A 15505-nucleotide genomic window follows, 5' to 3' on the forward strand; every position below is an offset into this window, starting at 1 on the left:
TATATGGTGGACACCCCCAAAGAAAGCGATGGCGATGAGGCAACGGAGGATAATCCCCTTAAGAAGCAATCTAAGCACCGGCGTCATCAGCGCCGCTCTAAGCCCCGCCATAGCAAAAATAGCGATACCGGCACAAGAGACAATAGCACTCCAGATGATGCCGAAGACGAAAACAATCCCGCCCAACCAGACTTCGAGCAGGCCGAACGGGAGGATGGGCAAGTTAGCCCTCATGAACAGGCAATGGATGGAGACTTGGAGGATGATAATTACATGCCCCTCTCCGAAGACGAGGTGAGCCTCGGCGACGAAGAATTCATCGTGCCTGAGGATCCCATAGAGCAGGAGCGCTTCAAGCGCCGGCTTATGGCCACTGCAAAAAGCCTAAAGAAAAAGCAGCAGCAACTTCAAGCTGATCAAGATCTGCTAACTGATAGATGGACTAAGGTCCTGGCAGCCGAGGAATATGGACTCGAGCGCCCAACCGAAAATTACCCAAAGTGCAGGTTGCTACCTCAACTCGAGGAGGAGGCATTAAAACCTACACTACCACTGCAGGATACGGCTGACCGGCCACCTCGTGGCCGAGACAAAGTGGCGTATCAGCCGGAACACCAGCCTGCACCCCGTTGCCAATCAAACAAAAACACCAAGGCCCCGGGCTACATGCAGGACCTGCGAGACATATTGGAAAACAAAATAGGACAGTCAAGATCGATCTACGGATCACGGGGAGGGGGGGCGCCCAAACACGAGATGACTACCGTCACGCCGGATATACTAAAAACAGATCCGGTCGGACCGAATACAACATATCAGACTCATTTGAACTACGTCGTGATGTAGCCCGGCACAGAGGCGCCGCACACCCCCTATGCTTCACTGACGAAGTAATGGATCATGAATTCCCAGAAGGGTTTAAACCCGTGCATATTGAATCATACGATGGTACAACAGACCCCGCGGTATGGATAGAGGATTTCTTTCTCCACATTCACATGGCCCGCGGGGATGATCTACACGCCATTAAGTACCTCCCACTAAAACTCAAGGGACCGACTCAGCATTGGCTGAATAGCTTGCCAGCAAACTCCATCGGAAGTTGGGAGAACCTGGCAGACGCATTCCTGGATAACTTTCAGGGCATATATGTGCGACCACCGGATGCTGACGATTTAAGTCACATAACCCAACAGCCCGGAGAGTCAGCCAGGAAATTCTGGACTCAGTTCCTAACTAAAAAGAACCAAATTGTCGACTGTCCGGATGCCGAAGCCCTAGTGTCCTTTAAGCATAATATCCGTGACGAGTGGCTTGCCCGACATCTCGGCCAAGAAAAGCCGAAGTCCATGACAGCCCTCATGACACTCATGAACCGCTTTTGTGCGGGCGAGGATAGATGGTTGGCTCGTAGCAACAACACAGCAAGCAATCCTAGCACATCAGAGGCCAGAGATAGCAACGACAAGCCCAGGAACATCAGCCAATCATACCAACTAAGAATGCTGGGTCTTCAAACAAGCCAGCAGGTGAGGTAACGAAAACAAGGAGAAAGGGTCTCAAAGCGATGATCACAACGAGGAGCGCTGATCACCAAACAAAGGAGGGCAAAAGAAATTTCCCCCGCAAATCAAAACGGTGAATATGATAAACGCCATCCACATTCCCAAACTGGAACGGACGTGTACTCTTCGGAATGTCGACTTAACAGAACCAGTCGCCCCACAATACAAACTATGGCCGATCACTTTCGATCGTACAGATCGTCCAGCCAATACCAATCAAGGCAATTCATCTGCACTCGTCCTTGACCCAATAATTGATGGATTCCACCTCACACGAGTCCTTATGGACGGAGGCAGCGGTCTAAACCTGCTATATCAGGACACTGTGTGCAAGATGGGTATTGATCATTTGATGATCAAGCCCACTAAAACCACCTTTAAAGGTGTTATACCAGGTGTGGAGGCCCGTTGTGCAGGCTCCATCACTTTGGAGGTAGTCTTCGGATCACCGAACAATTACCGTACCGAAGAGTTAATCTTCGACATCGTCCCTTTTCGTAGTAATTATCATGCACTGCTCAGATGAACCGCGTTTGCTCGATTCAACGCGGTGCCACATCATGCCTATCGAAAACTCAAGATGCCCGATCCGCGCGGCGTCATAACAGTTAATGGCATGGCTGAACCCCTCCTCTGTGCCAAAGAGTATACCACCGCCTTAGCAGAAGAAGCAACGAGTGGCAACTTTCAATCGAACCTCAAGGCGACGGCCAAACTCTCGGACACCGTCAAGGGAGTCTGAACTACTTCGCGGCGGGATAGCCCGGCTCGTCCGGAGCTTAACTAAAATACTCTGGTAGTAAAAAGAGGTAGAGCCTGGATAGGCCACACACTGCGGCTCAACCACTACGTGGCACACAAACTTTTCTTGCATTTTCTTTGCAGGTTCACTTTTGCGTCGGCCAGGACTGATGACATGGAAATAGCTTGAACGCACAAGGGAATCTTTAGATATTCCCCTTGATGACCATCTGACCACTCTCCGGATCCGCGCACAGCCTCCTCCCTCCTGGTCTCAGCAGGTTCCGAAATCATGTTTATTTTCCTCACATTACCTGTACTCATACACATCGACGTGTTATTCAATTACAACATGTGACTTTATATGACGCTCATCCGCTGTTGTTTCTTATCGACACTCTTTGTCAAATGGCATCCATACATCGTGATATGCCTTAATATGACAGGGGCTTCATTGTACCCATAATACGGCAATAAAGTCCGACCACCTTCATGGTCGTTCGGCACCCCGAACTTATAGCATTATATGCATCAGCTCTGAATCATGTCTTGGGTCAATAGTTGGGTTCACCTGGCTCCTATGTTTTGCTGCCTTATGTTCCGCTATATCGGCTAGGACGGCACAGGGAGAACTACTGCGATTGTGTCCCGATTCTTCCGGACGAGCGCCTTAGTAGAGAAAGCCGAAAACTGATTGTCATGATACAGCGAGAGCTGTTCAGCTATTCGAGAGGTTGTAAAATCTTTAAGGATTTCTTCCACATTATGCGATAACCAATGCAGCGTGCGATGGATCGGCTTTTCTTCCGATCAGGTGCTTATAGAGCCCCTCATACGGTATTCCGAACACCAGGGGCTACGCCTACCTTCCTTTTGTCAAACTCCTATGGCTAAGTGAGAGTGATAAAGCCCTATAGTCCGATTGCCTGGTTCGTTGCGCTGAACACATCCTTCAAGGACCCAAAACTGGGATAAAGAGTGCTCAGGTTTATCCCGAACATCCCCGTACTTCCTACGTGGGGGCAGAAGCCGACGACTGGCCAACTCTCAGGATTAATATATAAAATGGCCGCACAGGAGGAAAAACTTTCAAATAACAGGCAATAAATAATAGAAATGACCTTGTTCAACATTACAAAGGACAACATGACCGTATTCATGGAAATATAATGTCCTTAGTGCATTGCTCCGCCGCAAAGAGGGATCCTTCTAGGACACTATCATAATATAATTCGGGCTTGCGGTGCTCCATCCCCTCTGTCGGTCCCTCGGTCATCAGCTTTTCAGCATCCATCTTCCCCCAGTGCACCTTTGCGCGGGCGAAGGCCATTCGCGCACCCTCAATACAGACCGACTGCTTAATGACATCAAGTCGAGGGCAGGCACTCACAAGCCGCTTCACGAGCCCGAAGTAGCTGCTTGGAATCGGCTCGGAGGGCCATAGCTAGATAATTAAATCCTTCATGGCTAGTTCGGCCGCCTTATGCAGTTCGATCAACTGCTTCAGCTGATCGGCAAGTGGCACCAGATACACCGGTGCCAGATACCGTGACCAGAAGAGCTTCTCCGCAGTGCTCCTCTCTTCAGCTTGATAGAATTGTGCGGCATCAGATATGCTGCGTGGCAGCTCAAATACCCCTGGAGAAATCAGAATTCAAATTATCAACTTGATTTTCTCCTTTCAAATACCCGCTTTGTATAGAAAAAGCCTTACCAGCCGCAATCTTCCTCGCCTCCTGGATTTCCTTCAGGGCACCTTGGGCTCCCCCCCCCCGGCATCACTTGCGGCTTGGTGAGCTTGGGAAAGTTCAGATTCTTTCCCTGATAAACTCTGCTCCAAGGTCTCGCATTTCTTCACGACCTCTTGAAGCTCTTGCTCAACTTCAATAACCCTGGCCTCGTGCTTTTCGCGAAGATCCTGCTCCGCGGATGCTTTCTTCTCGGCTTCTGCCACAACCTTCTTTAGAACCTCCATTTTGGTTGTCGCCCCTAGAGCACATCATAGAAATATTTTCATCATACTGACTTATTCATTTGTGCTGAATGCGAACAAGGTTTCTGCATACCTTGGTTACCCTCCAACTGCTTCTTCACTTTGATGAGTTCTCCTTCGGCCCGCTCCATACTTTGCCTCAGTCCGGAGACTTCCGCAGTTTGAGAGGCGGTAGTTGCTATAGACGCCTGCTTTTGAACAAAAGAGAGGCGCCATAAAGTGAGTCTCATGCGAACATTTATTTGATCCTTTGTTCGGTTCTTTCTTTCACTGAACAGTGTATCAGGGGAAACTATCTATACTATGACACTCTTCGAAACCTCAACAAACATACCTCAAAGCCCATTATAAGGCTGATGCAGGCTTCATTCAGTCCACTCTCAGTGGACTGAATCTTCTCAATCACCGCACCCATAAGGGCACGGTGTTCATCAACGACGGAGGCGCTTTTCAGCGCTGCCGATAAAGTATCCGACACCTCTAGTTGGACAGAGGTTGCTGGTGGAATGGGCACACCCCCTCCAGTTGAGGGAGGCAGCCTGCCTGCTTCTAGAGCCGTATTGGTCTCCGGAATTGCGTCCGGCTGGGGGCCGAACTCAAGACAACCCCCGTCGTCGACGTCCGTGGGAGCCTTCTCTCCCATGTGTCCGGCCCCTGAAGTTTGACCTCTTGGCGCCACCTTTACGATCTCCCCCCTCCTTGGCCTGGGTCTTTCTGGGACGAAACCTCGGTGTCATTCACATGTTTGGGGGAAGGAGCCTGTGGGGGTGTCCCGCTCTCCATAGCATCCGAGCCCAGTAAATCCTCCGACGAGGATTGTTCGGTGCGGGACCTCGCCGGACTGTAAAAAAGTATGGCTCAGATTAAAATATTATGCCATGATGAGTCTGGACGCATAGACGTATTTGAATTCTATATACTTACGAGTTCACCAGGGGCTGGGCCCTGGGATCCCACTCCGGGCTGCTGTCGGCAGCAGAAGTGGGCTCCTCTGGAAGGGGGATTTTCCCCTTCTTAGGTGACTCGGCCTCCAAAGATGTGGAGGCCGTCCTTTTCTTTCCTCCCCTCGCTGGGAATGGGTCTTCCTCCTCTTCCTTGTCCTCTCCGGAGGAAGATCGGGCATCGGAGTCTTCGGATATTGTGTCTGAAGTGCCACAGCGACGAAGGCCGCCCCTGGTCTTTTTGGCCTCCTTCTCGGCCTCCTTCTTTGGCACCTTGTAAGGCGCCGGGACCAGCATCTTCATCAGAAGTGGGCCGGTCGGTTCTTCCGACAGAGGGTCCGGACAGTAGATCCGCCCCGCCTTCTTCGTCCAGCCCTAGGAGAGTTGTGGAAAGCACATTAAGCATTTTCCTCGGGATATGCGAATGAAACATATGAATTGCCAACATACAATGACTTACCGAACTTGCATGGCAGGACAGTTGGTACCCGCGGTCCTTGGTGGAGTCCGCCACGATTTGCCAGACTTAAAGAACACCTTCCAAATATCCTTGTGCGAGGAACCGAAGAGCTCTAGCAGGGTCTGGTGCTTCGCCAGGTCGAATTCCCATAAATTGCAAGCCCTGTGTTGATAAGGAAGAATCCGGCGAACTAGCATCACCTGGACTACATTGACAAGTTTGATATTCTTGTCTTCCATACCCTTGACGCACGTCTGGAGCACCGACAACTCGTCGGGCAAAGACCAGTTCGGGCCCTTCTTGGGCCAGGACGTAAGCTGCAGGGGGCTCCGGATTGGAATTCGGGAGCAGTGGCCCATTCCGTGCCGCGCGGCTCAGTGATGTAAAACCACTACTGCTGCCACTCTTTGACGGAATCATTGAAAGTACCTGTTGGCCATGTGACGTTGGGCATCTTGCTCACCATGGCGCCTCCGCACTCGGCGTGCTCGCCGCTCACTACCTTGGGCTTCACATTAAAGATCTTTAGCCATAAGCCGAAGTGTGGAGAGATGCGGAGGAAGGCCTCGCACACGACGATGAATGTCGAGATGTTGAGGAAGGAATTGGGGGATTGATCATGAAAATTGATCCCATAATAATACATGATGCTGCGAACGAATGGGTGGAGGGGAAACCCTAGCCCGTGGACAAAATGAGGGAGGAATACAACCCTCTCGCGGGGTTCCGGAGTAGGGACGATCTGTCCCATCGTCGGAAGACAATGGCTGATTTTCTCGGCCAAATACCCGGCCTCCCGAAGCCTTTTGATATCCTTCTCCCGGATGGTAGAGGCCATCCACTTGCCTCCTGCTCCGGATCTGGACATTTTTGGGAGACCTTTTTGGGCGGAGAAGACGAACGCTTGGGCGCTGGAGCTCGAGCAGAGGGGAATGGATGAGCAGAGAAAGAAGAAGGCGTGGGAGAAAAAGGGGAGTCCTTATCTCCTTATAAAGGCAGCAGGGATCCTGCGCCTTCCCACTTGCCCGGTAAACTCGCTTATTCCCAAGCGTCGCGTTGATGGCGCGGTTGGGTTACCCACGCCCGTATTGATGAGAATCCCGAGATAAGGGGACACGATCTCTGCTTCGACAAGACGTGCCAATAAAACCGCCTTGCAATATGTGCGGTAGCAGGTTGGAAAACGGTTCGAATAATGACCAGGCCAAGGCGTGATGTCACACTGTGAAAAGTTGTTGGCAGATTAGATTTGTGGAATATTATGCTCTCTACGGTGGTATGTGGAAATTGTTTTGTAGAGCCGGACACAATCCTTGTGTTCAAGATCTTCTATGGAGTATTCGGAGAAGGAACCTGCCTTGCAATGCCAAAGACAATCTGCGCGCCGGACTCATCATCATTGAAGCCTGGTTCAGGGGCTACTGAGGGAGTCCTGGATTAGGGGGTCCTCGGACAGCCGGACTATATACTTTGGCCAGACTGTTGGACTATGAAGATACAAGATTGAAGACTTTGTCCCGTGTCCGGGTGGGACTCTCCTTTGCATGGAAGGCAAGCTTCGCAATTCGGATATGTAGATCTCCTTCTCTGTAACCGACTTTGTGTAACCCTAGCCCCCTCCGGTGTCTATATAAACCGGAGGGTGTAGTACGTAGGACAAGAACAACAATCATACCATAGGCCAGCTTCTAGGGTTTAGCCTCTACGATCTCGTGGTAGATCAACTCTTGTAATGCTAATATCATCAAGATCAATCAAGCAGGAAGTAGGGTATTACCTCCACCGAGAGGGCCCGAACCTGGGTAACATTGTGTCCCCCGCCTCCTGTTACCATTAGCCTTAGACGCACAGTTCGGGACACCCTACCCAAGATCTGCCGGTTTTGACACCGACACCCGTCCTTTTGGGGTAAAATGGACAAACCAGATGGCCCAGCGCGCGACGGCCTGGACCAATCTGTTCCGTTTTTTGTCCGGACCGACCCATTTCGAGCGCAAATATGCGCGCGGTTTGGGTCGCGGCGGACGGCAAACGGACGCCTCGCTCTTTCGCGTCGGGGCCGCATGGCAGGCGGTCACCTACCTCCCACCGCCCGACATAAATGCACATGGGTGGTCGACCCCACCTGTCATCCGCCCACGCGAACGGTCGCAGTTCTTCTTAAATGGGGAAGCCGTGGACCGGTCGTCATCCACACTCCCCAGTCCAGCCCTTCCCGCCTCCTCCAAACCAACACCCCAAACCCTAGCAGCCGGCCGGCTACCTCGCAGCCATTGGCTTCTGGAACCACGGCCGCAAGGGGAAGCATGGCCGCGAGGCTAGCTCGTCCTCGGGCCGCCGCCGCGGCTCCATGAAGGAGGAGCCCGCATCACCACCGCGTGGGGCCCCCGCGCCTGCCCCATTCACCATCAGCCCTACGACCGGCGGCGAGCGCGACCGGCAGTACATCGCCGCGGATGTATGCCAGCATTATTGGGAGACGAGGACACCGCTCCCGTGGAGCGACGTGCACCTCCCAAATAATTGGCACCTCTTCGCCGACCGAGTCCCGATCCCGCCGGTCCCGATGAGCGGTCGTGCGCGCCGCGAGGAGATCGAGCGCCGCCACCGCCTCCTGCGGGATGACCTATACTACGACGACAGGTACGCCCCCGACTCCGTGCTCTGGAACACGTGGCTCCAGGACGAGCACGACGTGCGGCACGCGTCATTCTTCGTCGGCACCTCGTCGGGGCCGCGGCGGCCACGTGGAGAGCGCGCAGCGCGTGCTCCCCAGGTGCGCGGTCTCACGCCCATGCCGTCGCCTTCACCGTCTTCGTCTCCACCACCACCACCTGCATGACAGCGGAGGAGGAGGCCCGGCTCATACAGCATGTCATGAAGGACTCCATGCGCACGCACAATGAGCGCCAATGGGAGGGCCTCAAGGAGATGATGACCCTCTGTGCGGCCGGCGACGTCGCCATCCCCGAGGTGGAGATGGTGTAGGCGGAGGAGGTGATGGAGGAGGAGCCGGTGGCGCGCGTTCCACCCGGGCCTGGTGAGCCAGCAGTGGAGCTGGTCGTGCACGGCTCCAGAGATGGCCGACGCCGTGGGGGGTGTGAACTGGTGCCCCACGCCGCCGCGGTCACCGGACGGGAGGCCTCGCCACAGGAGGAGGTGGTGTAGGCACCTCCGGCCTTCCAGCCCGCCCGTGTGTACCACGCGCCGCCGTGCCATCTCTGGACACCGCCGGACTACGACGACCTCGTCAGCGACGACGACGACAACATCGGCCAGTGAAGACGGCGACGACCACGACATCTACGGGCATGGCAGGAGCGCGCGGGCGGTTTTTGTTTTGTTTTTTATGTTAATTACGGCAGTGTGAACCGTGGAACTGGGCTGTTTTGTGGCCGTGATGGTTAATTTATGTTTTATGTTTTTATATTTGTGTTTTTTTGGCATTTTATTTTATTTTTTCTGTTTTTTTAATCATGTCCACTCCGAACATGATTTGGGGTGCGGCCGCGCGTTGGGCGCACCGAAAACTCAACGGACAGAAACGGTCACGAATGAATCCATTGGCGCCCCAAAAGAACGAAATCCGGTCAAACCGAACGTCCCTTTGGAGTCGTGCGCCCTAGTTGGCCTTACACTCCCCCGGTCCTGACGACTAGAAATGGTCGAGTCGATCGTTCCTTATAAGGCATGATTATTAGAGATGCTTTGACAAGGTTTATATGCATACCCGGCAATGCTCACATGCTACAGAAGAGACCAAATTTGACCCCGGAGGCCGCTTGAGGGACCATTACTTTCCTCCCGGCACCGATAAGATTTGGGATCGAGTGCAGTTGTGGCATGGGCGGCGGCGTCTCTCAAGGAGCGGCGGCGGCGTCTCTCAAGGAGAGGCGGCGATCGGCATGGGTGCCGTCTCTCAAGGACAGGGGCGCAGTGAGGTGCGGGTGCTATGGGTGGCCCACTTCCGACCGCACACACGTACATCTACAGAATGACTAATGGGACTGGCTAACGTGCCCCCGGTCTGATCGCTAGCAATTAACCGGCAGTCACGTGCTACACGCCTCTACAAATGCTGTTGCACGGTCGCCTCTGGCATGCAGAACCTGTAAAAAAGTTGAAGCACTAGCAGTCCAGCACGCAATCAGACGGTGCGCGGCTCGGGGAGAGGCGGGACTGCTGTACTATGGCTCCGGCGGCAATGGAGGTCGCCCCATCGCCCGTGGCCGTCGTGGCAGTGCCGTTCCCGGCGCAGGGGCACCTCAACCAGATGCTGCACCTGTCGCTCCTGCTCGCGTCCCGGGGCCTGGACGTGCACTACGCGGCGCCCGCGCCGCACGTCCGCCAGGCGCGCGCGCGCGTGCAGGGCTGGGACGCGCGCACCGTCCGCTCGCTCCGCTTTGCCACCCTCGACATCCCGCCCTACGCCACGCCGCCGCCCGACCCCGACGGCCCCATGGCGTTCCCGGGCCACCTGCAGCCGCTCTTCGACGCGTTCTGCGACCACGCCGCGGCCCCGCTCGGGCGCCTCCTCGAGGAGCTCGCCGCCTCGCACCGCCGCGTCGTCGTCGTGCACGACAACCTCATGGCCTTCCCCGCGACGGAGGCGTCGCGGCTGCGCAACGGCGAGGCGTACGCGCTCCAGTGCGTGGGGCAGTCGTTCGGCACCGGGTTCAAGGACCCCAGCCACCGCCTGGTGCGCGCGCTTGGCCTGCCCGTCCCGTCACCTGAGTCCTTCCTCACCCAGGAGTTCATGGCGCTGGTGGAGCGGCAGGGCGGGCTCGGCGTGCCGAGCGCCGGGCTGCTCCTCAACTCGTGCCGCGCGCTCGAGGGAGAGTTCATCGACGCGCAAGCCGAGACCCTGTCCCTCGACGGCAAAAGGCTGTTCTCCATCGGCCCATTAAACCCACTGCTGGAATTGGACGCGACCACGCCCACCCCGTCGGTGCAGCCGCGCCACGAGTGCATGGACTGGCTTGACAAGCAGCCGACATCATCGGTGCTGTTCCTATGCTTCGGCACAATGACGTCTTTGCCTGGCAAACAGATCGGGGAGCTGGCCGGCGCGCTGCAGAGCTGCGAGCAGCGGTTCATCTGGGTGCTGCGCGACGCCGACCGCGCCGACATCTTCGCGGAGGCCGGCGAGAGCCGGCACGCCAAGCTGATGTCCGAGTTCACAAGGCGGACCGAAGGGAGGGGGCTGGTGATCACCGGGTGGGCGCCGCAGCTGGAGATCCTGGCGCACGGCGCCACGGCGGCGTTCGTGAGCCACTGCGGCTGGAACTCACTGCTGGAAGGGCTGAGCCACGGGAAACCGATTCTCGCGTGGCCCATGCACTCCGACCAGCCGTGGAACGCGGGGTACGTGTGCGGCCACCTCAAGGCCGGGATCGTCATGAGGCAGTGGGAGAAGAGCAGGGAGACGCTGCCGGCCAAGGACATTCAAGAGGTCATCAAGAGGGCGATGGACTCCGACGAAGGCATCGCCGCGCGGAGTGCGGCGAAGGCGCTCGCCGAGGACGTTCGTGCCGCCGTGGCGAACAGTGGCTCGTCGTGCGCGGACATGGAGGAGTTCATCGCTCGCATCACAAAGTGAAGGACTGATTGGCGTCAATAAACTCTGGAATGACCAGTGCATGCTCGATCTTGCAGCGTCAATCAGAGCAGTACACACGTGTGTGATTTGAGGTGTCTCTAGTGTCACGTTCGTAGATTTGTTTCCTGTCTTTTTCGTTCGCTCCGTTCGGAACTTCGGATTCACGAACAGCACTCTGAAGTCCATCCGCGGTCCTAGCATGCAGTCTGAAAGGACAAATTATGCCTATTCTACGGTTTGTCTAATTCACATCTAAATATTTTTTAAGGATGTTACATTTAAACTCCAATAAATACATAATGCATCAACTAGAAACAAAAAAACTAAAACAAAAAAATAGACCACAAACAGAGTGGACATCAGCTTAGATGCGACATAACTATGTCACATCTAGATGTGCCCTAGACAGAATCTGTAAAATCGCACAAATAAATTATGTATGGAGCATATGCATGCAAACTTTGGTTTAAAAGATTTGACCATCTTCGATTCGAAAAATATGTGTACAACTCGAAATATTCAAATCTGCAAACATATCCGCACGTAGTAAATCTTAACCCCGTGGCCTCTTTTTTTGCAGGAACGCCACGACACTTGAACCGGAGAGTCCCTTGTAATGTGATTTGTGGCCTACTCGTCAAATGTTGCACGTTCCATCACGCCATTTCCTCTGTAAGTTTATCTACTGGTTATTCTTTTGTGTTGTTCTTCGCATGATGTGAGACTCATCAGAAGTAGAGACTAGCTGAAGAGCACACGCTTTTACGTGTAGACCGCTGACACTAGCTTTGGCCTAATAATGATTTGACCAAACAAACTTCACATCCAATTCATGTTGCTCTAGTATGCATGTTTCATTTTTTCTTCATGATATGTCCTCTTCTATAAAGATCCAGTCGCCCCTGGTGTGGCAAAAACTTCCTCTGCACTTTGATGCATTCGATACTCATGAGCGGCAAGAGGGCAATTGGACATTTCTTTCCCAAGATGAAATTTTTGCACCACTAGCCAATACTCCCATCACTTACTACTGCTCATGGTATGGGCCACCATCCATAATCTAAAATCCTCAAAAGCGATAGAAGCAACCGCGACAAAAGAAGCCGACTTAGCCTCAAAGACTCCCGCGTTACGCTCAGCCACAATTTTCTTATCCCTACAATGACAAGATGTCTCTTCCATACAATTCCTCAGAATCTGTTACGCTCTTCAAGATATCTATATTTTTTGATTGTTCCATACTATTATATTATCTGTTTTAGATGTTTTATATGCATTAATATGCTATTTTATATTATTTTTGGGACTAACCTATTAACCTAGAGTCCAGTGTCAGTTCATGTTTTTTTTCTTCTTATTTTTGAGTTTCGCAGAAAAGGAATACCAAACAGAGTCCAAACGGAATGAAACCTTCGCGATGATTTTTCTTGCACCAAAAGACAACTAGGAGACTTGGAGATGAAGTCGTAGGAGCCACGAGGCGTCCACAAGGACGGAGGGCGCGCCTCCCATCCTTGTGGGCCCCTCGTGCAGCTCCTGACCTAATTCTTTCACCTATATATTCCCATATATCCCCAAACCAACAGGGGCATCCGCGAAAACACTTTTTCGTCGCTGCAACCTTCTGTACCCGTGAGATCCCATCTAGGGGCCTTTTCCGGCATCCTGCTGGAGGGGGATTCGACCACGGAGAGCTTCTACATCAACTCTATTGCCCTTCCGATGAAGCGTGAGTAGTTTACCACAGACCTACGGGTCCATGGCTAGTAGCTAGATGGCTTCTTCTCTCTCTTTGATTCTCAATACCATGTTATCCTCGATGTTCTTGGAGATCTATTCGATGTAATACTTTTTTGCGGTGTGTTTGCCGAGATCCGATGAATTCTGGATTTATGGTCAGCTTATCTATGAATATTATTTGAATCTTCTCTGAATTCTCATATGCATGATTTGATCTTTATAATTCTCTTCGAACTATCGGTTTGGTTTCGCCAACTAGATTGGTTTTCTTGCAATGGGAGAAGTGCTTAGCTTTGGATTCAATCTTGCGATGTCCTTTCCCAGTGACAGTAGGGGCAGCAAGGCACATATCGTATTGTTGCCATCGAGGATAAAAAGATGGGTTTTTCATCATATTGCTTGAGTTAATTCCACTACATCATGTCATCTTACTTAATGCATTACTCTGTTCTTTATGAACTTAATACTCTAGATGCATGTTGGATAGCGGTCGATGTGTGGAGTAATAGTAGTAGATGCAGAATTGTTTTGGTCTACTTGACACGGACGTGATGCCGATATTCATGATCATTGCCTTAGGTATTGTCATAACTTTGCACTTTTCAATCAATAGTTCGGCAGTAATTTGTTCGCCCACCGTGTTATTTCTATCTTGAGAGAAGCCTCTAGTGAAACCTATGGCCCCCAGGGTCTATTTTCCATCATACAAGTTTCCGATCTATAATTTTAGTTTCCGATCTATTATTCTTGCAATCTTTTACTTTCCGATCTATAAACCAAAAAGACCAAAAATATTTACTTGTTTATCTATCTCTATTAGATCTCACTTTTGCAAGTAACCGTGATGGGATTGACAACCCCTTTATCGTGTTGGATGCAAGTTTGTTTGATTATTTGTGCAGGTATTCTATGATTTGTGCATTGTCTCCTACTGGATTGATACCATGGTTCTCAAACTGAGGGAAATACTTATCTTTATTTTGTTGCATCACCCTTTCCTCTTCAAGGAAAAAACCAACGCAAGCTCAAGAAGTAGTAGGAAGAATTTCTGGCGCCGTTGCCGGCGAGATCTACGCCAAGTCAAGACATACCAAGTACCCATCATAAAATCTCATCTCTTGCATTACATTATTCGCCATTCGCCTCTCGTTTTCCTCTCCACCACCTCTAAAACAACTTTCAAAAATATTTTCCTTTTTATTCGCCTTCTTTCCGAATGTCTTTTTGCTCGTTTGCTATCTTTGCTTGTGTTTCCATTTTCCCTCCTTTTGCTTTCATCTTCGCTTGCTAAAAGTTTATGGAGCCTCATCCACTTGCTAATATTTTTAAGAGATCCAATTATGATGAACCAATTGCTAGTGAATTGAGTGCACTAAATTATCTTTATGAGGTTTTGCTTGAAATTCATGAATCTAAAAAGTGTGATGAAGTGTTAAAAGAAGAAAAATTAAAAAGTGATTCACAATAGTGCCTTGGATGAAAAGCATGATTGCAATGATGTTATTATAAATTCTATTAATGTCAATTGTGTTAATGATATGCAAAACCCTAAGCTTGGAGATGCTAGTTTTGATATGTCTACTATTTGTTGCAATGATATGATTGGGTGGTTCTTCTTATGATCTTGAAAACTTATTTAAGCCCCATGATGAATATGAGATTGATAATAATGTTCGCAATAATGTTCGCAATAATAATGAAAGTGGGTTTGGACGAGTGTCAACTTTAGATCCCACATATTTGGAGAATGTCCAACCTTATGAAATTTTTGATAAAATTGGATTTGGAGAGGTCATGACTTTAGCTAATGTTAAGCCCACTATTTTGGAAGAGTGTCAACTTCACATGCATGCGGATCGTGTTGAAAATATGTTATGTGATAGCTATACTGTTGAATTTGCTTATGATCCCACATGTAATTATTATGAGAGAGGAAAATATGGTTGTTGAAATTTTCATGTTACTAAATTACCTCTCTTCATGTTGAGATTGCTATCGTCTCTTTCTTCTTCCTTGCATATGCTAGTTTTTGCTTGCCTTGATAATTTGTTTGCTTATAAAATGCCTATGCATAGGAAGTATGTTAGACTTATATGTGTTTGTCGCGTGCTATATGATGCTCTCTTTGTTCTTCAATTCTTGTCTTTCATGTGAGCATCATTGAAATCTCAATGCCTAGCTAAGGGCGTTAAACAATAGCACTTGTTGGGAGGCAACCCAATTATATTTTTGTTCCTTGCCTTTTACTCCTGTTTTGCTTTGAATAATTCATCTAGCCTCTGGTTAGATGTGGTTTTGTATTTTAATTAGTGTTTGTGCCAAGCAAGACCTTTGGGATAGCTTACGGTGATAGTTGTATTGATCTTGCTGAGAAACAAAAACTTTTGCGCCCAGGGAAATAATTTTCATAATTCACAGAAGCGTGAATTTGATTTGATTCTTTTTACTCTGGATTGGTAGACAAAT

At 50.8% G+C, this 15505-nt stretch overlaps 1 protein-coding gene across 1 annotated transcript; it reads left to right on the forward strand.

Moving 5' to 3' along the window:
- Positions 1-9848: 9848 nt before the first annotated feature.
- LOC119368146 (cis-zeatin O-glucosyltransferase 1-like) lies at positions 9849-11518 on the forward strand. The gene has a single exon (XM_037633481.1). It carries the CDS (start codon positions 9890-9892, stop codon positions 11297-11299), a length of 1410 nt encoding a protein of 469 aa, XP_037489378.1. The 5' UTR covers positions 9849-9889; the 3' UTR covers positions 11300-11518.
- The last annotated feature ends 3987 nt before the right edge of the window (positions 11519-15505 follow it).

Source organism: Triticum dicoccoides, chromosome 2B (genome assembly GCF_002162155.2).
Source record: "Triticum dicoccoides isolate Atlit2015 ecotype Zavitan chromosome 2B, WEW_v2.0, whole genome shotgun sequence".
Classification (NCBI taxonomy): domain Eukaryota; kingdom Viridiplantae; phylum Streptophyta; class Magnoliopsida; order Poales; family Poaceae; genus Triticum; species Triticum dicoccoides.